The 27,922-nt window shown below is 50.0% G+C and overlaps 1 protein-coding gene across 3 annotated transcripts in view; it reads left to right on the plus strand.

Moving 5' to 3' along the window:
* Positions 1 to 27,922, plus strand: part of IQSEC1 (IQ motif and Sec7 domain ArfGEF 1) — a 456,568-nt gene that overhangs the window by 221,050 nt on the left and 207,596 nt on the right. Inside the window, exon 1 of one of the 3 annotated variants that reach the window (XM_049863200.1) lies at positions 26,156 to 26,551. The exons of the other annotated variants lie outside the window; for them this stretch is intronic. Coding sequence (XP_049719157.1) covers positions 26,529 to 26,551 — 23 coding nt within the window. The 5' untranslated portion in view covers positions 26,156 to 26,528. Of the gene's footprint in view, positions 1 to 26,155; positions 26,552 to 27,922 lie in introns of those variants that run through there. 3 annotated transcript variants of the gene reach the window in all.

The raw sequence follows: 27,922 nt of genomic DNA on the forward strand, positions 1-27,922 counted from the left end.
AGGAGCCTCAGAAGAGAGGCCTGGCAGTCTACTTCTTAAAAATCACCCATTGAAAACCGTATGGAGCACAGTTTACTTTGACACATGTGGAGTCGCCATGAGTCGGGATAAACTCAACAGCAACTGGTAGTAGAGAGTGACAAGTGCTCTGAAGATAATAACTCGAGCGACATGGTAGAGAATGGCAGGGGACAAGCGTGGGCATGGGAGGCTACTCTGAAAAGATGTCAGTTGAGCTAAGACCTGAATGATGAGAAGAGCCAGCCAGGTGAGAATCTGGGGGAAGAGCATTCTCAGTAGAAGGATAGCATGTGCAAACGTCCTGAGGCAGGAGCTAGCCATGCAGATGAACATGTACAAAGAGCAAGGAGAAGCCTGGTCTACAGTAGAAGTGGGTGCCCCCTCTGGCCCAGTCCCTGTCGGCCAGAAGGGACCATTCTAACATCCGTGATCAGAGCCCAGGAGATGTGCGTGGACAGAGCTGCAAGCTCTGGGCTGGGAGTCAGCAGCAGGCCCACGCTCATCTTTGCCACTCTGGGCAAGGCCTTGGCCCTCTCTAAGCCTCCTGTTCTTCTCTATAAAATGAAAAACCGCAAAGAGTGGTCCCTGCCATCGTGGGCTCCAGGATTCAGAATCAGGCCTCACTAGCATATTTCAAGCACTGGTCATGTGCTAGATACCAGGCTAAGCAATTACATACAGCATTCACTTAATCCTCACAATATCCCCTTGATGTGGCTGCCATCCTTAGCATACCCATTTTACAGATAAAGCAAGCAAGGCTCCAAGAGGTGAAGCGACTTGCCCAGGTAGCAAGGCCTCCTGTGGAGCCCTGGGAGTCATTCGTTTTGCATTAGAAAGCAGCAAACCAGCTAAGGAGACAGCCCACTTCTGCCCTGCAGTGGGAGGGCACAGACTCCATGTAGGGGGTGGGGCCTGGCTGTGTCTGTCAGAAGTCTCACCCCACCGCCCTCTGCTGCTGGGAAGTTACCCTCCCGATGCGCTCCTCATGGCAGCAGTTTGTGGCAGCCACAGAAGCAGTACACCAGCAGGGGACGTGGTAAATAAATGCTTACCCTTCCAGTCAGGAAATACGTTCAGTTGTACAAAAGCACAGGCCATTTCCTACGAGCCGATGCGGACATTACGTGAAGTGAAAAACAAGATGCAGAATAGCAGACACGGTATATTACCTTGTTTGTAAGAAGTATGTGGAGGAATACAAATATGTATTCCTGGAGATATGATTCACATAGCATACAGTTCACCCATGTGAAGTGTTCAATCCAGTGGTTTTTAGTATAGCTACGGTGTTATGCAACCATCACCACGACCAATTTTGGAACGTTTTCATCACCCCAAAAGAAACCCCATTAGCAGTCATGCCCTACTTCTCCCCGCATCCAACCCCCATCCCTAGGCAACCGCTAATCTACTTTCTGTCTGCATAGATTTGTCTATTCTGGGCATTTCATATAAAGGGACTCACACAATATGTGGTCTTTTGGGACTGGCTTCTTTCACTCAGCATCTTATTTTTGAGGTTCATCCATGTTGTAGGATGAATTGGTACTTCATTCCTTTTTACGGCCGAGTAATATTCCATTGTATTTATGGACCATGTTTTGTTTATTCATCAGTTGATGGATATGTGGCTTGTCTACTTCTTGACTATTGTGAATAATGCAGCTATGAACTTTCATGTATAAGTTTTTGTGTAGACATATATTTTCATTCCCTCGAGCATATACCTAGGAGTGGAATGGCAGGGTCATATTTTTAACTTCATGTTTAACATTTTGAGGAACCGTCAAAGTGTTTTCCAAAGTGGCTACACTATGTTTTATTCCTACCAACAATGTATGAGGGCTCTAATTTCTCCACATCCTTGTCAACACTTGTTATTGTCTGTATTTTGGACTGTAGCCACCCTAGTGGGTGTCAAGTGGCAGCTCACTGTGGTTTTAATTTGCATCTCCCTAATGGAGGGAACCCTGGTGGCACAGGGGTTGAGCACTCAGCTGCTAACCAAAAGGTTGGTGTTTACACCTACTAGCTGTTCCTCAGGGGAAAGATGTGGCTGGCAGTCTGCTTCTGTAAAGGTTTACAGCCTTGGAAACCCTGTGGAGCACTTCTGCTCTGTCCTGCAGAGCTGCTATGAGTCAGAATCGACTCGACAGCAGTGGGTTTGGGTTTTGGGGTTTAATGGCTAATGATGTTTCGCATCTTTTCATGTTATTCGGCATGTGTACATCTTCTTTGGAGAATTGTCTGTTCATATTCTTTGCTGCATATTTGCTTGTTTTTGCCAAAAAAAAAAAAAAAAAATCCTATGCAAGAAGGCTGCCCAAGAGATGAATCGAAGTGGTTACCTTTACAGATGGGGGCCACATAATTAAGAAGGTGGGAATACAGGTGTGAGTCAGACCTGTCACTGGATAATTTTTTACATTTTTTGTATTTGAATACTACAGATGTATTGCATATTATTAAACTGCATTTTTTTTTAAAGTGTGAAAAATAATAAATGCATCAATCCATCCAAGTCAGTCCTCAGCAGCCCCTGGAAGGGAATATCCAGGAGTTTCTGAAGGCGGAGAGGTCCCAGAAGCCCCAGTGTCCCAGCTTGGCAGCTGTCCTCCCTGCTGTCCCCTCTCTTGGATCATTTGCTCAGCCAGGAGCGAATCCCCTCCATTGTCCTCCCTCTCTGGGATCACTGCCCTGCCCACACCCCGCAGCAAAGTCTCCTACGGAACCACTTGGGGAAGGCAGTAAGAAACAGGCACAAAATGACTCACCAGGAGCACGAACCCAGGCAGCGAGTAGGAAAGGCCAGGTAACTTACATCACAAATTGCACAAACCTACTCCCGAAGTTCACCCTTCAGCCAGAGATTACAGGTCTGTACAACAAACAATAACATACGTGAGGAATGTGCTTCTTAGCTCAGTCATGTAAATGAGACCAAATGGGCAACACCTGCCCAAAATCGAAGATGAGAGGGCAGGAAGGGACAGGAAAATGGGACGAATGGAAACGGGGAAGCCGGGGTAGAGAAGGGGAGAGTGTTGACATGTCATGGGGATTGCAGCCAATGTCACAGAACAATTTCTGTATAAATTGTTGAGTGAGAAACTAATTTCTCTGTAAACTTTCACCTAAGGCACAAAAAAATAATATATATATATATATATATAAAATATGTACATAAAATTGCACACACCTGTAGCCTGTCCTCCAAGAGGCTCCAGTGTGCGTTCTGCCCCCTTACCACCATGGTGCCCCCAGCTGTGGAGACTGGGGACCCCCAGGGACATCTCAGCCCTTCTGTGCTTGAGTGATTGTCCTGGGCCCAGGGCTGTGTCCCTGCCAAGTGTTGGGGTGTGGGCTCCTGGGTCCGGGGTCCAAACCTGAGCTCTCTGGGGTGTGCGGGGCCATGGACACACCTGTCCCCTTTGAGACCAGCAGAGTACCTGCCCCACAGCGGGTATGATGGCATGCCTGGTTCTGGTAGGGGAATAAGGAGGCTTAGGGCAATGTGGTGGGTCCCGAGGCCAATTGTGCCAGGCCCCACCCTGTAAGAGGCTTGTCACAGCCTCCCTTATAGGCCTCATATGCTTGTACTCCACGCAGCCCCTGCCCTCGAAGGGCCATGGCCAGTGGGGAGGCAGCAAGGACACAGAGTGGCCACACGTACCCATCAGGGCAGGACAGGGAAGGTGCCTGGGCGCTGGGACTCACTGTAGAGTTTTATCTTGAGTTGAAATTTCATTCATTCATTTGCTCACTCATTCATTTGTTCAACAAAATTTTGTTGAGCACCTACGTGTTCCAGGGACTGGGAAATAGCAGTGAGCAAAACAGATAAAAATCATTGTCCTCATGGAGCTGACATGGTAATGGGCGAGAGGAGCCAAAAAATAGAATATGTGAGTAAAAATATACCAAACCAAAAAAACCAAACCCAGTGCCATCGAGTCGATTCAGACTCATAGCGACTCTATAGGACAGAGTAGAACTGTCCCATAGAGTTTCCAAGGAGCACCTGGCGGATTCAAACTGGCAACCCTTTGGTTAACAGCCGTCGCACTTTGCCACTATGCCACGAGGGTTTCCAAATATATACAGTATTTTAAAAAATGTTTTTAGTATATTCACACCGGTGTGCAACCATCACCTCAATTGATTTTAGAACATTTTCATAACCCCAAAAAGAAGAGGCCATATCCATTAGCAGTCACTCCCTACCTCACCCCCATCCTGTTGTTATTGGGTGCTATCAAGTTGCTTGCGCCTCATAGTGACCCTATGTACAACAGAATGAAACACTGCTCGGTCTTGTGCCATCCTCACAGTTGTTGCTATGTTTGAGCCCATTGTTGCAGCCACCATGTCAATCCATCTTGTTGAAGGTCTTTCTCTTTTTCACTGACCCTCTACTTTGCCAGACATGATGTCCTTCTCCAGGGATTGGTCCCTCCTGATAACATGTCCGAAATATGTAAGACAAAGTCTCACCATCCTTGCATCTAAGGAGCATTTTGGCCGTACTTCCTTCAAGACTGATTTGTTTGTTCTTCTGGCAGTCCATGGTATATTCAGTATTCTTCACCGACAGCATAATCCAAAGGCATCAGTTCTTCTTTGGTCTTCCTTATTCATTGTCCAGCTTTCACATGCATATGAGGCAATTGAAAATACCATGGCTTGGGTCAGACGTACCTAGGTTCTCAAAGTGACATCTTTAAAGAGGTGTTTTGCAGCAGATTTACCCAATGCGGTGTATTGTTTGATTTCTTGACTGCAACTTCCCTGGACGTTGAATGTGGATCCAAGTAAAATGAAATCCTTGACAATTTCAGTCTTTTCTCCGTTTATCATGTCACTTATTGGTCCAGTTGTGAGGATTTTTGTTTTCTTTATGTTAAGTTGTAATTCATACTGAAGACTTTAGTCTTTGATCTTCATCAGAAAGGGCTTCAAGTCCTCTTCGCGTTCAACAAGCAAAGTTGTGTCATCTGCGCATCACAGGCTGTCAACTAGTCTTCCTCCAACCCTGATGCCATGTTCTTCTTCATACGATCCAGTTTCTCGGATTATTTGTTCACCATACAGACTGAATAAGTCTGGTGAAAGGATACAACTCTGACTCAAACCTTTCCCAACTTCATACCATGCAGTATCCTCTTGTTATGTCTGAATGACTGCCTCTTGCTCTCTGCACAGGTTCCTCATGAGCACAGTTAAGTGTTCTGGAATCCCCATTCTTCGAAGTGTTATCTATAATTTGTTATGATCCACACAGTCGAATGCCTTTGCATAGTCAATAAAACACCGGTAAATATTTTTCTGGTATTCTCTGCTTTCAGCCGAGATCCATCTGATATCAGCAATGCTAACCGTCATTCCACGTCCTCTTCTGAATCTAGCTTGAATTTCTGGCAGTTCCTTGTTGATGTACTGCTGCAACTGTTTTTAAATTATCTTCAGCATAATTTTACTTGCATGTGATATCAATGATATTGTTCTATAATTTCCAAATTCTGTTGGATCATCTTTCTTTGGAATGGGAACAAATACGGATCTCTTCCAGTTGGTTGGCCAGGTAGCTATCTTCCAAATTTTTGGCATAGATTAGTGAGCGCTTCCCGTGTTGCATCTGTTTGTTGAAACATCTCATTTGGTATTCCATCAATTCCTGGAGCCTTGTTTTTCGCCGATGCCTTCAATGCAGCTTGGACCTCTTCCTTAAGTACCTGCCATCCTAGGTAACCACTAATCTACTTACTGCCTATATGGATTTGCCTATTTTGGACATTTCATATAAATAGAATCATACAACATGTAGCCTTTTGTATCTGACTTATTTCACCAAGTATAATATGTTCAAGGTCCGCCCGTGTTGTAGCATGTACCATTGTGTGTATGTACCACATTTTGTTTATCCATTCATCTGTTAATGAACACTTGGGTTATTTCCACTGTGGAGATACACATTATTTTGATGGTGACAAGTGCTAAGGAGAAATGCAAAGCAAGGATGGGGGTGGGAAGGGTGTGTTGGGGAAGGGTTGTCGAGGAAGGCATCACTGAGTAGAGAACACCAAGCATAGGCCTCTGGGAGAGTGGCCAGCCCCGCCGAGTCAGAGCAAGTGTTCAGTGGTACACACCAAGACAGCCAACCCTAAACACTGCTGACTGAACCCTCTGAGGGCCCCTACTGCTGCTCTACTGTCTAGCCCCTTTCCTGGTCCCCCTCAGATGTCCCCAAGATCCTCAATGAAGGAATTACTGCTTAGGGTAGCAGAGGTGTTTCAGTGGTCATGGCCAGTGCCTGTTGTTAAACATTCTGAATATCCCCCTGGGCAGAAAGCACAGCACATGCCAAGGCCCTGGGGCAGGAGTGTTTCTGGCAGGCTGGAAGAACTAGAAGAGGCCAGTGTACCTGGGGCAGAGTGAGGAGGGGGCAGGGTAGGAGACAGGTGTGGAGGAGCGGCACCACACAGGGCCTGGTGGGTCATTGTAAGATGTTGGCTTTTACTCTGAGAGAGGTGGGAGCCAGGGAGGGTTCTGAGCAGAGGAGGGATATGATTTCACTCGCTTTCAGCCAAAGGATTGGTCTGGTCGCTGTCTGTAGAACAGACTGTAGCAGACAGGGCAGAATCAAGGAAGCAGGGAGGCGGCTGTCACAGTCATCTGAGGAGGGCAGCAGGGAGCAGCGAAGGCAGGCGAGGAGGGGAGCAGGAAGATCAGGTAGTGGGTGTGGGTGGGAGAGAAAGGGCAAGTGGAAGGTGAAGTTGCCCCTGGCTGAGAGAACAGGCCTGCTGAGGCCCTGTTTTGGGGAGGTCAGCTCTACAGTGAAGGCATGGTGAGGGTGAGCTCTCCCCCATGGTGGGGGCAGCTGGCCCTCGAGTCTGGAGTAGCAGAGAGTTCGGGGCTAGAAGTATAAATGTGGACGTCGCCAGCATGTGGCTGGTTTATAGGACCCTGGGCAGGATGACATCCATCCAGGGCGAGTGCAGACAAGCAGAGAGGAGGTTGGGGCAAGGTAGGGGGCGAAGGGGACTTTGTGTTGTGTGAGGTTGTGCCTCTAGCCCAACAGTTGCCACACGCAGCAGGTGTTCACTCAGGGTGTGTTGACGAACGAGTGGAGCCAGCAATTGTCCGCCCTTCAGCACCCCCTGCTGGGCCCAACTGGCACCCCCTGCTGGGCCCAACTGGCTATCCATCCAGCATGGCCTCCTGTGGAGTGGGCACTTCCTGTGTGCTGGGCCCTGCCCTATGTCCTGAGGTCAGCAGTCCACAGGATGGACAGCAGGCCAGCGAGCTGGCAGGAGAGACCAACACACACACACTCAGACCAGTGTGTCATCAGCCTTGGAAAAAGACAAGAATGAGGTGAGGTGCTGGAGAGGATGGAAGTGGTTATTTAGACAGGGTGGAGGGGGCTACATTGTTTACAAAATATGTGTAAGGCACTCGATCTTGGTTTTCCATTTAGAGCATGAAAGAAGTTTCCTTTTAAAATGCATTCAAGTTAAAAAAAAAAAAAAATCAGTTTAAAGAATGAAGGTGCAAAGGGTCCTGGCAAAAATTGTCATGGTTGCAAGGTTTGGGATCAACTTCCAGGTGAAGTGGATATTATCACCCGCATTTTACAGATGAGGAAACTGAAGCTGAGAGGCAAAGGGGCTTGCCCGAGGCTGCACCCCAAGACTTGCCTCCAGGCCTCCCAACCCACACTCCAGGGCTCTTTCTGCACAAAGATACCTTTTCTTCCTCGGGGGCGCCAAGGTGGTTCCTCGAGTTACGTTTTCTTGAAGTTTCTCTTCCTCTGGGTGGGTGAATTTGGGAGCTCCCCAAAACAGCCCAGGAACCTTCCAGATGCAAATATGCCACCCAGTCCATTAACTAAAATTGCAACAAATAAACTTATAATCACAAGCCTATTATTAGTGTGGATACGAGAGTAATTACTCGGTGCAGATTTAGACTGTCGAAAGAATGCTTGGGGTGGGATTTTTACCAAACCCGCAAAGGATGTACAAAAAAAAATTTTTTTTGTATGTGGAAATAATTAGAAGCTACGCAGCTACCCATGTTCCCGTTGAACCAGCTGGGGGTGACCATGGGAGTGTGACTTGAGGCCATTCATTTATTCATTCAATCGGCAAACATTTATTAGGCACCTACTGTGTGCCAGGCATCGTTAAGTGAACTGGGAGATGCTGTGATGATCAAGACAGATGGTGGCCTGCCTTTGGGACCTGGCATTCTCTTGTAGGAAGACAGATGTTGAAAGTAGAACAATTAAACGGGATGATTTAAAACTCTGAGTGAAACAAATGAGTGGGGAGACAACTCAAGAAAGGTCTCCAAGGATGGAGCTCTGAGCAGTGGCCTGAGAAGAGTGAGCCATGCAGAGATCTGGGGGAAGGGCATTCAAGCAGAGGGGCCTGCAAGTGCAAAAACCCTGAGGCAGGAGCAAGGTTGGCATGGCACAGGGCGAGTGAAGGGGCAAGTACTAGGAACTGAGTGGGTGGTGGAAGAGCCTTGGAGCCAGGCTGGACATGTGGAAGCTAGGGAGAGATGGCTCCAATTTGCCTGTGTAAAAGATAGCCCGCCGCAGGTTGGAAAACAGGGTAACCCCAGCCAAAGTGGAGAAAGAGCCTCCTGGCCCTCCCAGCAAAGACTGCCTCTGGCTCCTGGCCCAAGGATGGCTCTGTACCAAGCCTCCCACTTTTAGCTTCGTGCAGCCCTCTCCCCCAGGAGAGGCCTTGCAAGACTGACGGTGACAACAACGCCAATGACATGGGTGTGTGGTATGTGTTCGCCACTGTGGTCAGCACGTACCTGCGCCACCTCCTGTAACTCTCCTCACAGCCATCCTAGGTAAACATGCTACATTTCCCCATTTCCAGGGTGGAAACTGAGGCTCAGAGACAGGCATCACTAGCCCAAGGTCACACAGCAGGTGAGTGGTGGCATCAGGATCTGAACCCAGGTCTGAGGACAGAGTCCATGCCTGTGTGCCCCACCCCACCCCAGACTGTGTCTCTCTGGACTGGCAGGCCCAGGACATAGTCACCAGCCAGACCAGACCGGCTGGCCCAGAGATGAGCACCTCCCACACTCCTCCCTGAGGAGGGCTGAGCTGACAGGCAGCCAGAGCCACTTCTGCCTTGGGAAGGAGGGCTGGGAGGAGGTCAACAGAAAGAGCTCAGCAGACACCTCCCACCTTCGGGGGCCCAGCTGAGCCCTGCTCCCGACCTGGATACCTGCGTGTCTCAGAGAGAGGCCCTGACAAGGAGTCAGGAGCCTGGCCTTGAGCCCTGGCCAGCCTCCATCCCCCATCTGTAGAATGGGCTAATACATCTGTATCAGAAGGCAATGAGGGACAGTAAACAATACTGGGGAAGCCAGCCAACTTGTCCACGGTAAGGTCATGGAAGCTCCGTAGACACACCCAAACTCCCTGAGGGACAAAATTACTGGGCTGAGGGTTGTGAGGACCATGGTCTTGGGGAACACCTAGCTCAATTGGCATAACATAGTTTATAAAGAACATCTTCTACATTCTACTTTGGTGAGTAGCATCTGATGTCTTAAAAGCTTGTGAGCGGCCATCTAAGATACTCCACTGGTCTCACCCCATCTGGAGCAAGGGAGAATGAAGAAAACCAAAGACATAAGGGAAAGATTAGTCCAAAGGACTAATGGATTACAAGTACTACAGCCTTCACCAGACTGAGTCCAGCACAACTAGGTGGTGCCCAGCTACTACCACTAACTGCTCTGACAGGGATCACAATAGAAGGTCCCGGACAGAGCTGGAGAAACATGTAGAACAAAATTCTAACTTGCAAAAAAAAAAAAAAGACCAGACTTACTGGTCTGACAGAGACTGTAGAAACCTCGAGTGTATGGCCCCCAGACACCTTTTTAGCTCAGTCATGAAGTCACTCCTGAGGCTCACCCTTCAGCCAAAGATTAGACAGGCCCATAAAACAAAATGAGACTAAATGGGCACACCAGCCCAGGGGCAAGGACAAGAAGACAGGAGGGGACAGGAAAGCTGGTAATGGGGAACCCAAGGTCCAGAAAGGGAGAGTATTGACATGTTGTGGGGTTGACAACCAATGTCACAAAACAACATGTGTATTAATTGTTTAATGAGAAACTAATTTGCTCTGTAAACCTTCATCTAAAGTGCAATTAAGAAAAAAACATTCCAATGAGGGAGTGAGGAGGAAAGAAGGTGATGAAGGACTCACTTAGGAAATGGCTACAAGGCACTGTGAACACTATAAACAAGGCACTGTGAACACTATAAACAAGGCACTGTGAACACTATAAACAAGGCACTGTGAACACTAATAAAAGGGGCTGTTAAGATGGGGCTGTTGTCAAGCACAGGCAATGTCTTCCAGGAAGGACTCACTTCTGGCCATAGCTGGGCCTGGTCAGCTGCAGCCTGTTCTGGAAGGGCCACCCTCACGGAGTCCTGACTTTCTGACCACTTTCACACTGCTCCTCTTGTAGCAGAACCTGAGGGCTGAGATGAACATTAAAGGTGACCTCCTAAATTGCTGCATTCATCTCTGCCGCAGAGTCTCTTCTTCCCAGTGGTCCCTCAGCTTGCACACTCCCAGAGATGGGGCAATCACTATCTCACCAGGCAGCCATGACCGGGAACTCTTCGCCTGGCAGCCCTGGAGTCCCCTTCCTCCTGCTGCTGCTGCTGCTGGGTTGCTGCTGGAGTCAGCCATGCCATGCCCTCGCTAGGCGACCCCAAGCAGGTCTCTCACCTTTCCAAACCTCGGTTTCCTCGTCTGTTAAGTGGGGTCAGTGACAGTTCTTTCTTCATGTGGCTGCTGGGAGTATTAGGGGGATGATATATTAAAGTGGGGTCTCAATGTTAGCTCTCTTCCCAGCCTCCCTTACCCTGAGGGTCCCAGGCACTACCCCCTGGGCCCAACAACCTGTCTGTTTCTCTGCCCGAGGACACTCTGCAAGGACTCAAGGGCAGGGACGGAGATTCCTGAGGCTGTTTTTTCTGTTCATTGATTAAGTCCCCAACCCCCTCTACCCTCCACCACTCTCCCTCTGATAATATCCTGGCCTGTCCCCATTGCTCTCTCAGGGCAGGTGCACAGGCTAAGCCTGGACCCAGGTGGGGTCTGAGTAGGACTGAGGAGATGATCACCTCCCCAGTTCTGGGCATAGATCTTGGTTACCATGATCGGTGATCCTGGGAAGCCCCTATGCACTGGTGACTTCTGGTGAGCTGAGAGCCTGGGGCTGGGCCCATCTCCCCTGTCCTCCCCTGCCCACCAAGAGACCTAGGTTGAGGCGCCTGAGCAGGAGCAGTGCTTTGGCAGCCGCTGCCAGCACTGTTTGCACCTTTAGAGAATCCAGGGTTATCATCTTCGCCCAACTTATTGTGTATTTACTCATCCGCTGTGCAGCTTCCCTACTAGAACGCAGCTCCGTGAAGGCAGGGATTTTTACCTGTCTTGCTAACTGCTGTGTCCTAGGGCCTAAAGCAGTCCTGGCACGCAGCAGGTGAAAATAAATTCTGGCTGAATGAATGAATGGAACCACCCTTGGATGTTTCAAGGCCAAAGAGCACCTGGAACAGGCTTTGAGGTGAGAGGGGGCATAGGAGGAGCCCGGGGTGAAGGGCTTGGGGGCCCCATATAAACTGGGTGCCCATGCGTATGCTGCCACAGCCCACCATGTGCCCTCTGTCTGACTGCACCAGGCCATAGGTGATTGGGTCCAGCCCACCCACTAAAGCCCCAGGCTACTTGTGGGCAAGCCCACATCTCCATTACAGCTGGGACCAGCTGGGTAGTGTTTTCAAAGGTGTGACTTCCTCCCACCACCCCCAGAAACCACTAGAAGAGGAACAAAGAACCTCAAGACACATAGATTCAGCTACACCCTTGGAGGCTGTGGTCTGGCCTCCTGCTCGCAGCCCCACCTGGCAGCCTCCCACCTCCTCTTCCCTGTCAGAGTAAAGGCTGAGGTGGTGTGGGGCACGCTCACACTGAAATCTGAAGCAGCCGTGGACTGTGCACCTCTCCAGACCAGGGCCTGGCATAGAGCGGGAGCAGACTGTTGCCGAGCTCCTGCTCGTGCCAGGTCCAGGAGACAACAGGAGCAAGCAGACAGAGGTCCCTGCCCTAGTAGGGTGGGGGCCAGGCACTGCTCTAGCTACCACTTTACGTGTATCAATGCATTTAATCTTTGTAAGCACTCTCGAAGGAGGCACCAGTGCTATATCTATCACACAGACCAAGGGACTGAGGCACAGAGTGGTTGAGCAGCCAGCCCAGAGCCACACAGCCCACAAGGTTGTGCTCCTGGCCCAAGCCTAGGGCTTTCAGTTGCTCTGTTATAAACACACGTGCAGGATGAAGTGCCACCTCCTTCAGTGGGGAGTTCCTGCGGGGTGCCCTGCCCTCACAGTTACACTTACTCTGCATGCCGGGGGTCTTCATCCATCTTACAGATTACAGAAGAGACCCAGAGAGGCCTAGTCATTTTCCGAGAGTCTCACAGCAAGTAAGCAGCAGAGCCAGAATTTGAACCCCATGTCCTCCTGACTCCCCGGCTTTTCTCTTCTGCCACACTGTCCCTCAGTGACTGAGGGAAGGATTCAGGCTGCACGCACCTCCCTGGGAGAATGGGAGCTGCCACCTTGTCTCAGCCCCCATCTACATTAATGGAGACAGGTAGCCCTGCGGTTCCTCTTCTCTCCAGGATTGGAGTTATTCGTTTGTTCACTCATTCTGACTGCAAGTATTAACTGAGCACCTATGAGTGGTCAGCACTGGAGATAGAGCCATGACTATGAGAGACACAGTCCCTGTCCCCAGAGAGCTTACATTCCAGTGAGGGAGATGGCAATAAACTAATGAACGGATGCATAATCTCTTTGTGCGGTGAAGCCTCTGAAGAAAGCATTCAGGTGCAGAAACAGACATTCAGGCACAGCTGGTGCCGTGGGAAAGTGCTGGTTGTGAGTGTGGGAGGAAGAGCATTCCGGGCGGGGGCAAGAGCACGTGCAGAGGCCTTGGGGCTAGAAGGAGCTTAGAGGTAAAAGGGCCTGGCAGGAGGCTGGTGGGGCTAGAGCAGCATGAGTGACAGGACAAATCCTGAGATGAAGGTAAGGGGTCAGCAAGGGCCAGCAGGGAAGGAGCAGGGACATTTTCCCAAGAGCCAAGGTGACGCTGCAAGGTTTAAACTAGAAGCGTGACATGGTTAGATCTGGGATTTGATCAGATCCACCTGACTGCGGGGCCAGGGTTAGATTAGGGGGTAAGAGCGGAGGTGATGAGGCCAGGGAGGAGACTGGTATAGCGGCCAGGCCTTGTCATGGAGAAGCTGACCACATCTGACGTCCTTGGCTGGTGAGGTGAGCAGCTGGGCCTGCAGCCTGCACTGCCTGCCCTGCCCAGCAGGCCTGCTCTTACCCACTGCGCTGTGCTGACCCCTGTGCTGGGGCACACACTCTCCCAGGTCTGCTCATGATTCACTCATTCACACAAGCCCTCTGCAAGGGTCAAATCGGTATAGATCCAGTATTCATCCTGGCAGGAGGTGAGGTGTTGGGTACCTACCATCTTGGAACCGTTCTGTCTGGAGGGGGCCCTGAGAGTCTCTGGAGCTGACCAAAGCAGGCTGAGAGAAGAGCAGGGACTTCCAAGGTCGCTGAAGCCAGGCAGCAGTGGAGCCAGGACCGCAGCCACGTCAGACCGAAACCTGTGCACTGGGCCCCTGCACAGTCCCTACCACCTCTTCCTTTTACTTCTATTCATTGGTGTGTTCAGCCATGTTTAGATGACATAACGATTTTCCTTATTGTCGTTAAGCGTGTTGTAGAAATTTTGAAAAATAAGGAAACAAAGTTTGCCAGGAATTTCAACACTCAGAGATACCAAATACTAATGGAGGCATATCTTGGCACGTTTCCTTTCAGGCATTTTTCTAAGTTATGTGTACGGTCACACTGTTATGTTCATAAGTGAGTACACACTTTCATAACTTACCTTTTTTCCTTAAAAATCGTCAGTGTAACGTGTCATTTTTAAAAAGAGCCCATCGTATGCAGAAGCCATATAGTTTTAACCAGTTCCCAACATAGGACATTTGCCTTAATATTTGTGTGGGATATTAGTTTGTTTGCTATTGTTAAAAATAATTTTGTGATGAACGGCTTTGAGCACAAAGCTTAGGCCTTATTTTGGGTACTTTTTGGTTAAGAAATGTTGTTTGTGCGTCATTTCGGGTCCCAGGACTGATTCACTGTGGCAGGACAGGACAGATGGCCAATCCCCAGGACTGGGCCTAGAATTAGCCTGGCTGTCCCCAGCGGGGCGGGGGCGGGGAGACAGCCCTGTTCCAAAGCTGGCAGCCAGTGCGCTCTTGCTCACGGAGGCGGATGTTGGAAAGATGTGAGAGCGTGCAGCCCTGGGTAAGGATACCTATGCTCATGGGTGCCTGCTGGGAAGGGCCTCCTGTCAGGGACAGTGGACTCTCGGGGAGGAGACCTCCAAGAGCCCAGGCAGGCAGCATTGGTAGCGCTCAGCAGGAGCAGGCGGTACCCAGGCTGGAATCAGGCAGAACGCCAGATCCCACAGCATGGGGAAGAGAGGACAAGCCCTGGGCCGGGGGGGCGGGGGCAATGTCCATTCGGGGCTCTGTGGCATGTGGAGGCCCCAAGGCAGGGCCAGTCAGGGGCGTGGCAGCCTCGAGCACAGGAGGGGGCTAGTGAGTGGTGGCAGTAGTGAGCAGAGGCATTGTCTCTGAATAAACTGAGTCCTGGAGTGGGGGAGGGGACTTGCTCAAGTTCACACCGCCAAGACACAGGAAGCTAAATTTGAACCCAGGGCTGCAGGGCCCAGAGCTAGTGACCCTATGCTGATTTCTCCACGGAGAACGATTGGCACATTGGCCTGGATAATTTGTCCAAGGCCCTGTAGGGTGTTTAGCAGCATCCTTGGTCTCTTCCCACAGTAGCAGCCTTCCACCCCGAGTTGTGACAATCAAAAATCTGTCTAGGCATTGTCAAATGTCCCCTGATTGAGAACCACTGGCCTTACACCTACTTTGGCTTCACTGGAATTGGGGGCAAGCTGGGTGGCAAGCCGGGTGGCAAGCCCTTTGTGCCTGGCAAGAGGTGAGGGAAGCTGTGTTGAGCATGGTCTGGAGGAATAGTGCTGTCCTGCCTGCAGTGGGGCCATGAGAGCCCATTGGGCCAAACCTGAACTCCCCCGGGCAAAGCGGAGCTAGCACCAAGGGAGGGAGGCCTGTGGCTCCCTGAGAAGCACCTTTCAGTCAGCACCAAGCTCAGTCTGTAAGCTTAGCTTCCACTTCTTCACTACCCCAGGCCCTCGAATCCTGGCCCTGGCTTCCACCCACCAGCTGTCCCAGACTGCCCATGGAGGACACCAGGGATCTCCTAGAGGCGTCTCAGCAGCTGTCAGTCCCCATTGTGTGAGCATCTCCTGCCTTTGGCCCTCCCAGCCACCCTGGCTTCCCCAAAAGTCCCCTGTCCTCAGCCCTGCTCTTCGTCCCTCCTTGCTAGCGGCTGCTTCTCCGCCTCCTTTGCTGGGTTTGTTCTTCCCTTAATTGTCCTTGTCCCCAAGTCTCTGCCCTGACCTTCTTCCCTTCCCCCACTCTCCCCACTCCTCTGTCCCACCTACACCAGTGACTCCTGGACCCGAGCCCAGCCAGACCTTCACCCACAGCCTCCAGGACTCTCCTTCCAGGAGATCCCTCAATACATCCAAAAGGGCAGAGGGGTCAGCTCATGTCACCCACACCTCTGCCTGTGTCCCCTACGTAAATAGCACCTGTGCCCACCCAATGGCCCGAGCCAGGACCTGGGAGTTGCCTTTGTCCCCGCCCCTTCCCTCACACCCCACCCACATTTCTTTCCCAAATGCCTCTACTGTCCGCACCCCCCCCACCCCTGGCCCCGACTCCCATGCTTCCTTCCTCCAGAATCACTGCCCCAACTTCTTCTCTGGAACCCTGGCCTCTAATCTCTTCCCCTCCAATCCATTCCCCTTGAATGGATCTACTTAACTACAAAGTAATCGTGTTCCTCCTCAGCTCAAAAGCTTTCTGGGGCTCCCCATTACCCTCAGGAAGAAGCCCATGGTCCTGAATAGGTTGAGCCCCATTATTCTCTGCTTCTCAACCTTTGCATATGCTATTCCGTGTGCAAGTAATGCCTTTTCATGCACTGTCTGCTTGACAAGCTTATCCTTCAAGGCTCAGCTCCAACATCTTGTCCAGGAAACTTCTGTTTTTCCTTCCTGTATCCCTTTTCCCCCGAAGACCTTGCCCCTCCCTCCCTTTGTACTCACTTAGTATTCTGCGTACACTTCTATTGAAACAGTCAATCAGTTAATATTATAGTTATTATAATATCACTCAATATTATAATATCCATTCAAAATGATAATTATTAGAAGGTATTTTGGTTATAAGTGACAGAATGCCCACTTCAAACTGACTTAAGAAAACATGGGTATACTGGCTCACACACCTCAAAGCTTCATGCCTGGCAGGCTTCAGGCATGGCTGGATCCAGAGGCCCCAGTGAGAACACTGGGAATCCATCTCTCTTCTGTTCTTAGTTTGGCTTCCCCTGCATAGGCCTCTCTCTCAAGTAGGCTCTCTCCTCACGAGGCCCATGTAATGACCTGGCTCATAATTCCCAGGTTCAAGCTCAGCAGATAAGACTTTCTCTCTCTCCACAATGCCACAGCCATCCTGGGCCTGCGTCTCATGGGCCCAGCTTGGGTCATATGCCCATTCCTGCTGACCAGTCACTGAGCCCAGGGACAAGGTGCTCGGATTGGCCGGACCTGAGTTGGGCATAGAATCAGCCCCACCAGTCGGGACCCAGGGGGTAGATGGGGGGCTTCCAGAAGGAGTGGGAGGGAGGCTGGGCAGGGAAATGTGTGGGTTGCCCACCACAGGAGTCAAGACACACTTGTTCCCTTCCTCCAGGCAGGAGCTGTGGCTTTCATGTCTTCACACCTTTGACTAGACGGGCTGGCTCAACGTGAGGCTGAGTCAGCATTTTATGAGTAGAGGCCCAGAGCAAGCATCAGCACTGCGCTGTGGCCTCAAGCAGGCAGTGTGTTTAGAGAAGGCCAAGGGACGTGAGCCTGGCTGTGAATGCCCACCCGTGCTGGGCTGCAGCCTCTACAGCCCAACACTTCTTTGTAGATTCCTGTAAGGACCAGGGAGGAGGCAAAAGCCTCAGACCAACCCGTAGCGATAGTGTATGGTGGCAAAAGCCTTCAGGTGCTGCTTGCTTTGTATGGGTGGCAGAGGCCTCCACCACCCAGCCCTCAAAAAAAAAAAAAAAAAAATTCAAGGAGCAGTGCAAATCACCAAAGACAGACACACACAAAACACACGCGTGCACGCGCACATATGCACTCAGAATCCTTCAGCAGTGAAGGGGTAGAAATCACTAGGGCAGGTAGGTTTCCTGGAAGGGAAAGGGGCACTTGCCAGCCCAGCAGTGACCAAAAGCAGCCCTGTGGTTGTCCCTGAGAACTTCCCCCAGTTCCCCTGTCTGGCCTGAGCGCAACCCAGGGACAGTGCCGTCCCAGCAGCCTGTGCTGACACTCCTCTGAACCCTGTCCCACCTGCATCATGGGCCATCGGACCCATAGAGCGGTGAAGGCTCAGGTGAGCGGTGTGTCTTTTGCAACCACATATGTGAATGTTTGTTGGTGGAGGGAAATAACCATCAAATCAAGTTCACACGTACCTCATTTCATTGTGCTTCGCTTTATTGCTTTTTGCAGATATTGCATTTTTTACCAATGGAAGGTTCGGGGCAACCCTGCATCAAGTGAGTGTATTGGTGCCATTTTTCTAACAGCATGTGCTCACCTCATGTCTCTGTGTCACATTTTGGTAATTCTTGCAATATTTCCAACTTTTTCATTATTGTTATATCTGTTAGGGTAATCTGTGATCAATAATCTTTGATATTACTGTTATAATTGTTTCACGGCGTCATGAACTGCATCCATATAACATGGTGAACTTAACTGATAAACATTGTATGTGCTCTGACTGCTCCAATGACTGCCCGTTCCCCCGTTTTTCTTCTCTCCTAGGGCTTCCCTATTCCCTGAGACATGACAGTATTGAGATTAGGCCAATTAATAACCCTACAATGGCCTCTAAGTGCTCTCACTTTCAATCAAAACTAGAAATTATTAAGCTTAATGGGGAAGGCCCATCGAAAACTGAGATAGACTGAAAGCTAGGCATCTTGCACCAAACAGTGAGCTAAGTTGTGAATGCAAAGGAAAAGTTCCTGAAGGAAATTAAAAGTGCGACTCCGGTGAACACAAGGATAAAGAAAGCGCAACAGCCTTATTGCTGATATGGAGGGACAATGTTTTAGTGGTCTGGATAGAAGATCAAACCAGCCACAACATTCCCTTAAGCCAAAGCCTAATCCAGAGCAAAGCCCTAACCCTCTTCAATTTTATGAAGGCTGAGTGATGAAGCTGCAGAAGAAAAGTTTGAAGCAGGGAGAGGTTGGTTCGTGAGATTTAAGGAAAAAGGCTGTCTCCATAGCATAAAAGTGCAAGGCAAAGCAGCAAGAGCTGACGTAGAAGCTGCAGCAAGGTACCCAGAAGATCTACCTAAGATAATTGATGAAGGTGGCTACACTAAACAACAGATTTTTAATGTAGATTGAAAGAGCCTTATCTTGGAAGAAGACGCCATCTAGGACTTTCACAGTTAGAAAAAGTCAATGCCTGGCTTCAAAGCTTCAAAGGACAGGCTGACTGTCTTGTTAGGGGTTAATGCAGCTAATGACTTTAAGTTAAAGCCATTGCTCATTTACCATTCTGAAAATCCTAGGGCCCTTGAGAGTTATGCTAAATCTCCTCTGCCTGTGCTCTATAAATGGAACAACAAAGCCTGGATGACTGCTCATCTGCTGACAACATGGTTTACTGAATATTTGAAGCCCACTGTTGAGACCTACTGCTCCGTAAAAAAGATCCCTTTGAAAATATTACTACTCATTAACAGTGCACCTGATCACCCAAGAGCTCTGATGGAGATGTACAAGGAGATTAATGTTGTCTTCATGCCTGCTAACACAACATCCAGTCTGCAGCCCATGGATCAAGGAGTATTTTCAACTTCCAAGTCTTACTATTTAAGAAATACCTTTCGTAAGGCTATAGAGCCCTGGTGCACGGGGGTTTAAGCGTTTGGCTGCTAACCAAAAGGTTGGCAGTTCGAATCCACCAGCCACTCCTTGGAAACCTTATGGGGCAGTTCTACTCTGTCCTATAGGGTTGCTGTGAGTCGGAATTGACTCAATGGCAACGGCATAGATAGTGATTCCTCTGATGGATCTGGGCAAAGTAAACTGAGAACCTTTTGGAAAGGACTCACCATTCTAAAAATGCCATTAAGAACATTCATGATTCATGGGAGGAGGTCAAAATAGCAACATTAACAGGAGTTTGGAAGAAGTTGATTCCAACCCTCATGGATGACTCTGAGGGGTTCAAGACTTCAGTGGAGGAAGTAACTGCAGATGTGGTGGAAACAGCAAGAGAACTAGAATTAGAAGTGGAGCCTGAAGATGTGACTGAATTACTGCGATTTCAATCTCATGATAAAACTTTAACGGATGAGAAGTTGCTTCTTATGCATGAACAAAGAAAGTGGTTTCTTGAGATGGAATCTACTCCTGGTGAAGATGCTGTGAACATTGTTTAAGCGACAACAAAGGATTTAGAATATTATATAAACTTCATTGATAAAGCAGCAGCAGGTTTGAGAGGATGGACTCCAATTTTGAAAGAAGTTCTACGGTGTATAAAATGCTATCAAACAGCATCACATGCTACAGAGAAATCTTTCATGAAAGGAAGAGTCAATTGATGCAGCCAACTTCATTGTTGTCTTAATTTAAGAAATTGCCACAACCACCCCAACCTTCAGCAACCACCACCCTGATCAGTCAGCAGCTGTCAACACTGAGGCAAGACCCTCCATCAGCAAAAAGATTATGGCTTACTAAAGGCTCAGGTGATGGTTAGCATTTTTTAGCAATAAAGTATTTTTTAATTAAGGCATATACGTTTTTTTTAGACATAATGGTATTGCAAACACTTAATAGACTACAGTATATTATAAACATAACTTTTATATGCACGGGGAAACCAAAGATTTCGTGACTCACTTTATTGCGATACCTGCTTTATTCCGGTGGTCTGGGAGTGAACCCACAATATCTCCGAGGTGTGCTTGTACACTATGTACAATGGTAACAGAAAGTTTTCTTTTTTAATGGAAATTGTTTAAATTTAAAGAAAAATATTAGGCAAATATTAACACAGGAAGACGTTGTTACAAAATGACTCAGATGCAAGAAGGGCCACCCGCTGTCATTTAAGCCTCACAACCCCAAGAGGGAAGGGCTTTGACCTGCCCCAGGTGGTGGTCGGGGAAGGGGGGCAGAAGGAAGACCCATACCCAGGCTCCTAACGCCACTGCCAAGTGAATTTCAATTCTGTGAACTTCCCAGCAGCCCAAAACCAAAAGAGGACAAAACCAGTTGCCATCGAGTAGATTCTGACTCACGGCAACCCCGTGTGTGCAGAGTAGAACTCCACAGAGTTTTCAAGTCTGTAAACTTTCAGAAGTGGATTTCCAAGCCTGTCTTCTGCGGTGCCTCTAACCTTTTGGTTAGTAGTGGAGTGCTTCACTGTTTATACCACCCAGGGACACCCCCGGCGGCCCCACTGCCTGTAAAACAATACCAACAACAATGATAATAGATAAGACTTGCAGAGCAGCCCCCTGCACCAGGCACTGGTCCAACCTCTTCACGTGCGTTAACTTATTTAATCTTCATGGTGGGGAGGCGGGGTACCACTATGAACCCCAGTGTGTAGGCGAGGAAGCTCAGATTCGGCTACCTGCTCAAAGTCACACAGCTGGTGGTAGAGGTGGCATTCGAACCTAGGTAGCTGGCTCTGAAGTCCTGGTCTTGCCCACCAGGCCATACCATCTGCTGAGAAGGTGCAGAGCTTAGGGGTTGGGGGCGTATAGCCATACCTCTGGGTACTCTCACTTTGCAGATCCTTTGTCTCTGGCCGTTCGTGTCTTGGCTGGTACAGGTGTCCTTGGCTCCTGCTTGTTTTCTGCTCTGTGTGAACAGTATTCAGAGTCCCAGTCGCCAGCAGAAGCTAAAACTTAACTGCCATGTTGAAATCAAGCAGCGTCAGCCTTCTGTGCCCTCCCCCATCCCACCCCCGACCCAGCCAGCGCAGGTCAAACACAGAGCCACCTTCTTTGGGTATGCCTGTAGGGCCCCAACCCCATCACAGCTTCAGTGGGCTCTGAGGACCCAGGTCATCCTTGGTGCACTCAGCAGCAAGCCTGGCACAGTGGCCATTGGGACCCAATGCCAGCCCTGACTTCCAGATTCCTGTTAGCCAGGGCTCCGAGAGAACACCCGGAAGCAGCAGCCATTCCATTTCAGTTGCCTGGCAAAGACCCCATTTAGCTGTCCTGGGGCTGGGCCCAATATTCTCCCCCAGGATGGGGGACAGGCTACCTTGGTGATGTTGGGTGAGCTGCAGAGAGGTATTGCCAAGCTCCCAAAAGCGCACAGACATCTCCAAAGATCACTGCTCTGCCCGTTTCCTCCCTTCTTGCTCTCTGCTTGGGAGGGCCAGGGGTAGGTGAGAAGTTTGGAAGGACTGTCTGTAGGGCTTAGAGGCCCCTCCCCACTCTAGGAGCCTGGGCTCACGTCTGTGATTAGAAAAGCCTATGATTTGGAAACTCATCATACAAGACTCTGTGGTTCAGAGCTTCCATGATTCAGCCTCCCAAACACAATGTTGAGCGGAGAACAAGAGCTACAGAAACCTACGTGCAGGATGATTCCATTTCTGTCAAGTTGAAAAACATGCCCAAGTGTTTATATCATTGGTGAATACAGCTCTAGGTAGGGAAACTGCATTGGCAAAGAGTCACACCAAAAAGATGATGGTGGGTGTAAGAGGCGGGCAGAGTTGATGAGCGAAATGGGGGCTTCCATTGTTTTCATCATGTTCTATGGTGGTTGTGGGGTAAAGGGCTTAGTTTTACCCTAAGTAAGGTGACCTTTGTCCTTGGATCTGGAGAAATAACCCTTGGGGTAATTGGAGTGCCTTGGTCTGGGACTTCCAGGCCACACCTGAGGATATTTATAACTTAATAAGATGCATTTTTTTAGGTTCTGTGTGTGATACTTGGTATTTTCTCTAGGCATAGATATATGGAGATAAATGCATAGAAAAAGTTATGAAAGGATGTGCTCCAAACAGATAACATCAGTTACCACTGCAGAGATGGGAAAGGGGAGTAGGATTAGGGGAGTGATTGGTAAAAGGGGACTTTTTTTTTTAAGAAGAATGGATTTTCATGTTATTTGTGTAATTAAGATTGAGCTTCTTTAAAATGTAAAGCTTAAGCAAAAAGAAAAGAAAATTCTGGAATTTGGAGGATTTGTGGTTGTGAGATTAGGAGAGTCAAAATGTTTAAGCTTCTACAACTCCACAATTCAAACAGTTGGTGACCTGAAGAGCAGGGGAGGTGGGGAGGCCTCGGATGAAGACATTCTACTCCTGGGACTCCACGATTCCCAGCCTGGAGTCTCTGTTGACTGTGTGCTTCAGCCTCATTCTGTCCTTCCTTTACCCAAACTCTGTTGTGCTCCTTTCACTTTGAGGACAGACAGGGGCACATCGGCTGCAGGTTGCAGGAATGTGCCACTCTTTGCATGAGTGTCTCTGCCTGGCAGCCTGCAGGCTGGAATTTTCCAGTGGGTGGGTTGCGGGGGGAATCCTTGATGTGAAACGTTTCCCAACCCACCCTTTGGAAGCTGGTTTCTCCTGCCAATCCAGGTTACTTATGGGGGTTCATGGTGGTGAGGTGGGGGCAGGGGTGAGTGGAGGCGTCTCCAGAGCAACCAGGGTGTGACTCCTGGGGTGAGGGGCTGTCACAATCAAATGCCTGAGCCCCTTGGATTCCTGCAGCCCAGGCCTGCAGAGGTGGTGGGTGAGCCTGTGATCAGGTGAGGGAACAGTGATCAGAGAGCTGCCTGCTACCCTCTCTGGCTCAAGCATCTGATTACAGTTGAGATCCTTCAGGGGAATCAGGAAAGGCAGACCGGCTGGTCCTACCACTTCCTGTGTGATCTTGGAGCTGCTCATGCCCTCAAGCTTCACATCTGGAAAGTGGGGCTAATAAATCCTATCCTCGTGTGATGGTGGTGAGAGCTTGCATAGTGATGTAGGGGAAGCCCAAGCACGTGCCTAGCCCTCAACCAGGTGAGCGCGCCCCTTGGCTGGTGACCTCTGTCACTTCCTGAAGGGATAAACTTATGCTCTGAAGGTAGAAACCAGAGTCGGGGGCTCAGCTCCACAATGATCAGGGGATTCCCGTGCCTGACCTTGTTCTGGATATGAGCATCAGAAATCAAAGGGGTCTCAGGGTATTGTAACCACTGTCCAGGTATGTTGTCAATGTTTCGTAAAAGCCTACAATCTTGGCATGTTTCTGAAAGCTAGGGTCTTGGACATTTGCCCTATTTTGAAATAATAACAGAAATATAAGAAAAATATTTGTGAATTTATAAGGGGGAAATTCCAGGAAGTAATGGATATGCAGATGGGCTTCCTGGGCCCTTGGGCCAGTTCTGTGGCGTGAGAGAGGAAGCCCAGGAAAGGGACTCTGGCATGACTCTGCAATCACAGGCAGCCCTCTTCACTTCTCTGAGCCTCAGTTTCCTCCTCTGTAAAATGGGAATGATAAAATAATCAACACTTTCAGGAGATCCTGAGGGGAGTTTCTAGAGCTCAGGCTTAGGAGTTACACAGATGTGGGTTTAAGTCGAGGCAGCATTGCAAGCAGTTAAGAGCTGAGACTCCGGAGCCAGACTGCCCTGGCTGCACCACCATTCACCACTTGGTGACCTTGGACCAGCCGCAGAACCTCTGGGCTTTAGTTTCTTCCTCTGTAAAATGGGATGATATTATACCTCATCAGGGTTGTCGTTACGATTATAATGCAAAAAATGTTACCTATACGACTCATAGCTAGGACAGAGTAGAACTGCTCCATAGGGTTCCCAAGGAGTGGCTGGTGGATTTGAACTACTGACCTTTTGGTTAGCAGCCATGCTGTTAACCAGGGCTCCTATATGTACACACACACACATATATTTGTATATGTGTATTTATACACTGAGATAGATATGTATCTCTATATTCCTGTATCTGTGTCTATATCGGAGATAGGTTTGGGGTTCCCAATTTACAAATGAAAAAAGAGAGACTCTGGTCAGTTTAGCACCAGACAGGGAGAGATCTGTGTGGGAGAGAAAGGGGAATCTAGGAAGGGAGGATTGAAGTGACCTCCTTCACACCTTCGCTCTCCCTGAGGCGCACTCGCTTCAGCCACACTGGCCTCCTCCGTGTTACTCAAATATACTAAGCATTTTCTACCTCAGGACCTTGACACTCGCTCCTCCTTCTGCCTGAAAGCTGTTTCCCTGAATCTTCCATTATTTGGGAGTCAACCCACATGTGCCCTCTGAGAGAGGCCTTTCCTGACCACCCCATCTCATGCACCATGTTCACTCTTCCTCCCTCCCTTTTTTCCCCTCCCTCATCTCTCTTTTCCTTTATTTTTATTACCATGCAAAGTTATGTATTTGATTACGTATAGTTTCTATCCCCCCTTTTGGGATGTAAGCACAACGAGAGCAGATCACTTGCTGGCCTTGTTCACCACTGTGTTGCCAGTCCAAAAGCAATGCCTGGTGTATGGAAGGTGCTTAGGGGTGTTTAATGGGTGAGCGGATGAATGGGCACCACAGCTAGGTAAGGAATTCTCCCTAGCCCCAGTCCTAACTCCGTTCAGGGCCTGGCCAGCATAAATCGTAACTATGTGCTACTATGCATTGGGCAAATCTGCTGCAAGAGACTCCTTCCAAGTGTTTAAAAGCAAAGATGTCATTTTAAAGACTAAGGCGCTCCTAAGCCAAGCCATGGTGTTTTCAGCTGCTTCATATGCATGGGAAAGCTGGGCAATGAATAAGGAAGATGGAAGAGCATCGACACCTTTGAATTAATGGGTTAGTGAAGGATATTGAATATACCATGGGCTGCCAAAAGAACGAACAGATCTAAATCTGTCTTGGAAGAAGAACAGCCGAAATACTTCTTAGAAGCAAGGATGGTGACATTTTGTCTCACATACTTTGGACATATTATCAGATGGAACCGTTCCCTGGAGAAGGACATCATGTTTGGTAAAGTAGAGGGTCAGTGAAAAAGAGGAAGACCCTTAATGAGCTGGATTGACACAGTGGCTGCAACAATGGGCTCAAGCATAACAATTGTGAGAATGGGGCAGGACCAGGCAGTGTTTCCTTCTGTTGTACATAGGGTCGTTATGAGTCAGAACAGACTTGAGGGCACCTAACAACAACAATGAAGCAACTGCGATGTTGCATCAACTGTAGCAGGCTATGGAAAGCCCTCTTGTAACCCTGTGTCATAGCTGTTATGATCCTATTTTACAGTGGCATACATCAAGCCTCCCAGAAGGAGAGCAGCCTGCCCAAGGTCCCAAGGCCCTTAGATGGCAGAGCCAGGTTTGGAAGCGGTCTGCCTGACTCCAGGACGTGCACCCGTACACTCGGTGGCTCGAAAGTCTCAGTGCCAAAGGTGCAGAATCCACCCTGGAAAGCACTGTCATTGCAGGCTCCAGGACAGCGCGCGCATTTTCGCAACAGATTTCCAGGTTTCCAGCGCGGGCCAGGAAGGGGCCGGCGCGGCCGCTGCACCCTCCCATCTACCCGCCTGCGCCCGAGCTCTGGACCAGTGTGTGACTTTGCTGCGGAAGAGCCGCGGGGCGGTCGCACCTGATGCTGCAGTTGCCATGGCGACGAGCGCCTCGGCGATTGGTCCAGCGCGGCCGCACTACGTTGCTCCTTGGGCGCCTGGGGAGGCTCCGGGCGCCCGCCCCTCCTCCGGATGCTGCGAGAGCAAACCGGGCGCAGGCTCGCACCCAGCCCTCCCGTCCTCCTCCCCGCACCCCTCAGCCCGGATGCACGGGAAGGAAAAATCCCGAGGAGGTCCCAGGTAGCAGCAAGGCAGATGCCCTGGCCCCGCCTGGTGACCATGGTGACTCGATCTCCTAGCAGGCCCTTGGGCTCAGTGTGAGCCCTTCGTGCAGAGAGCTAGATGCTGCCACCCTGCCCCTGCTTCCTCCCCAGCCTTCGTGGATGCGCACGCCACCCCCGGGAATGTGACTCGCCCTCCGATTTCATTTTGTTCATTTTATCCCTTTCCACTTCTCCCTGAGCATCCTGCTCCTCCTCTAACCACGTTGAGCCTCCCCACCTGGGGAGAGAGAGAGCGTGAGAAAGAAAACTGACCTCAGGCAGGATGGCTTGCAGAAGACGCTATTTGTGAGTATACATAGCAGGTTTATGTCTGAGACTAGAGGTCAGAGGGGACCCAACTGAGCCGTGCTTGGAGCTGTTGTGAGGGCCAGGAGGGGGGGTCAGGGCACCCAGGTGGCTTGCAGAGAGAGCTGGCCACCAGGCAGGCATGACGGGCGTTTGTCCCCTGCAGCGGAGGGGTTTGTCAGTGGTGACGAAGAGAAACAGGGTATTAGTCAGCAGGTCTCCATCAGGCTGTGAAGTCCCCTGTTTCTGAGGGGCAGGTGTTCCTCATCCATATACTGGGTCCCTAGAGCTGCTACCATTTCAGCTTTTGGTATAGCCTGCAGTGCGTCTGTTTGGAAACAGCTCTGGAGCTCAGTACAGCAGTGGCCGGCGCTTTTAGCCATGCAGATGGAGGGCTGGCAGGCAGGCTGATGTGGTGGGCAGGGCCATGTGTCCTCAGGGCAGGAGGGCAGAGAGCAACAGTGTCCACTGTGCTGCCCAGGTGTTCTGTGGGCTGGTGGCAGGGTGCCTGTCTGCTGGGCCCAGCGCCAGCAGCAGCGGCTGCTCCAGTCTGCACGGGGCAGTGACATCACGAGTCCTGGGTATTTATGGAAACCGAAGCCTGGGCTTCATTAAGCCAGTCTTCCCGGGGGGCAGCGGGACTGGAACGCCAGCTTCCCTCTAAGCTTTCTGGGGCTCTGCAGTGTGCTGCTCTGGGGTGCAAGACCTTTGCTCACTGGTCTTGCAGGACTCTCCCTCAGGGACCCCAGGCTGCAGGGGTTGAGACCCAGCTTCATGCCTCCACCTGCTGTAGACAATTTGCCCAATGCCTGGGTTGTATGGAGCTGTTCAGAGACCTCAGACCTTGCATGGTTAGAGAGCAGAGCTGGGCCAGGGAGCTACTCCAAGGCCTCGCCATGGCAAGGGCTGGTGGAGCCCATAGTTATATGGCCCCAGTCTCTTCCACTGAGGGGCAGTCCTTCACTGCTGGAGCATGAAGGGAAGTAAACATACCTCTGGCTGAGTCAGCAGCTCGATTGGTGGCCTCCGGAGCGCAGCTCAGCTGTGGTTTTCACTCACCTTTTTAGTGGAAGAGCCCACAGGTTGGTTTGTTGATGTGAGCAGAGCACTCCACAGTTCTCACTCCCGGTGACAAGGCCCTAGCTGTATTTTTGGAAACAAATAGTACATCCTTTCCTGGTGTGGAACTTCGTTGGCGTCACTGGGACCAGGTCTTCCTGAGGCAGCTGTCTTCTCCCCAGCACAGCTTTGCCAGCCCAGGAGCCTGGGTCAGAGAGACTCAACTCTCAGGGACTGTGAAACCCTCATGGGGAGGGGTGCCGTCAGGATTAAATGCTCAGTCTGTGTTCGAGCAGTTGGCTGGCGCCCCTC

The sequence above is a fragment of the Elephas maximus genome, chromosome 20 (assembly GCF_024166365.1).
Source record: "Elephas maximus indicus isolate mEleMax1 chromosome 20, mEleMax1 primary haplotype, whole genome shotgun sequence".
NCBI lineage: Eukaryota > Metazoa > Chordata > Mammalia > Proboscidea > Elephantidae > Elephas > Elephas maximus.